The sequence below is a fragment of the Corvus brachyrhynchos genome, unplaced genomic scaffold, assembly GCF_000691975.1.
Source record: "Corvus brachyrhynchos isolate BGI_N302 unplaced genomic scaffold, ASM69197v1 scaffold72, whole genome shotgun sequence".
NCBI lineage: Eukaryota > Metazoa > Chordata > Aves > Passeriformes > Corvidae > Corvus > Corvus brachyrhynchos.
The window spans coordinates 2,144,794-2,146,108 of NW_008236763.1; the positions used below are offsets into that span (position 1 = coordinate 2,144,794).

A 1,315-nucleotide genomic window follows, 5' to 3' on the forward strand; every position below is an offset into this window, starting at 1 on the left:
TGGCCAGTCCTTCCATGGCTGTTTGCTGGATGCAGCTTGGAATCATGGATTCTTTAGGGTTGGAAAAGCCCTTTGGGATCAGGAAATCCAGCCCAGGGATCTCTAGGGTTGGAAAAGCCCTTTGGGATCAGGAAATCCAGCCCAGGGATTCTTTAGGGTTGGAAAAGCCCTTTGGGATCAGGAAATCCAGCCCAGGGATTCTTTAGGGTTGGAAAAGCCCTTTGGGATCAGGAAATCCAGCCCAGGGATTCTTTAGGGTTGGAAAAGCCCTTTGGGATCAGGAAATCCAGCCCAGGGATTCTTTAGGGTTGGAAAAGCCCTTTGGGATCAGGAAATCCAGCCCAGGGATCTTTAGGGTTGGAAAAGCCCTTTGGGATCAGGAAATCCAGCCCAGGGATTCTTTAGGGTTGGAAAAGCCCTTTGGGATCAGCAAGTCCAACCCAGCTCAACCCAACCGTGTCCCCAAGTGCCACATCCACAGGGACTTTTGAACACTTCCAGGGATAACAACTCCACCCTGAGCAGCTCATTCCAACCTTTTCCATGATAAATTTTTCCTGCTGTTTAATCCAAACCCCCCCCCAGAACAGAACAAAGCAGGAGGGGCCCAGAACAGGATTTAAAATGGGATTTTAGGGCTGATTTTAACTCCTGGATCCATTTTTAGGGCGGTGCTTGAACAGCTCCTCACTGCCAGGATGAGCTCCCCAAGCTCTGCCCAGCATCCAGCAGCCGAGAATTCCTGCAGGATCACCCTTGGACAAGCTCATCAGGTAATTAGCAGCTAATTACCCCTCATTTCCACCACTTCTCTCTGTTATTTTCTCCTCAGAGCAGTGATTTTTATTAAACCCAAGCAATATTTAAATCAGGAGAATTGATCCTAAAGGATTGGGCTTTATCCTGAGGAGTTTGTTCTCTTTCACATCACTGATTTAGGAATATTTTAAAGGGAAAAAACAGTAAAAGTGGGCGTAAAAAAGATGGGATAATGCATATTTTTGTGCTGAATTTGTACTTAATTCCACTCATCACCCTCACAGTGAGGAATTCCTTCCCTAAATTTCCCCTTTTTTCAGTCTAAACCCATTCCCCCATTTCCTATCGCTCCAGTTCCTATGGAATCTTTATTATTATCCAAATCTTTCTTTATGATCCATAATAGGAATCACCCTGGGAATGATGGAATTGCTCCTGAGGTTTCACCCAGATCCCAGAGCAGATGAGCCACAAGATTTGATGTGTTTGGTGTGGATAAATCCATGGATAAATCCCTGCTCTGAGCAGGGCAGAGCACATTTGTTCCCAGCAGGAA

At 46.0% G+C, this 1,315-nt stretch overlaps 1 protein-coding gene across 3 annotated transcripts in view; it reads left to right on the forward strand.

Annotated features, from left to right (window-relative positions):
• The window catches only part of MDM4 (MDM4, p53 regulator), an 18,305-nt gene that overhangs the window by 3,317 nt on the left and 13,673 nt on the right, over positions 1-1,315 (forward strand). For all 3 annotated transcript variants that reach the window (XM_017727250.1, XM_008644734.2, XM_017727251.1), the window contains exon 2: positions 668-773. In XM_017727250.1, the coding sequence (XP_017582739.1) occupies positions 668-773 (106 nt within the window). The remainder of the gene's footprint in view (positions 1-667; positions 774-1,315) is intronic.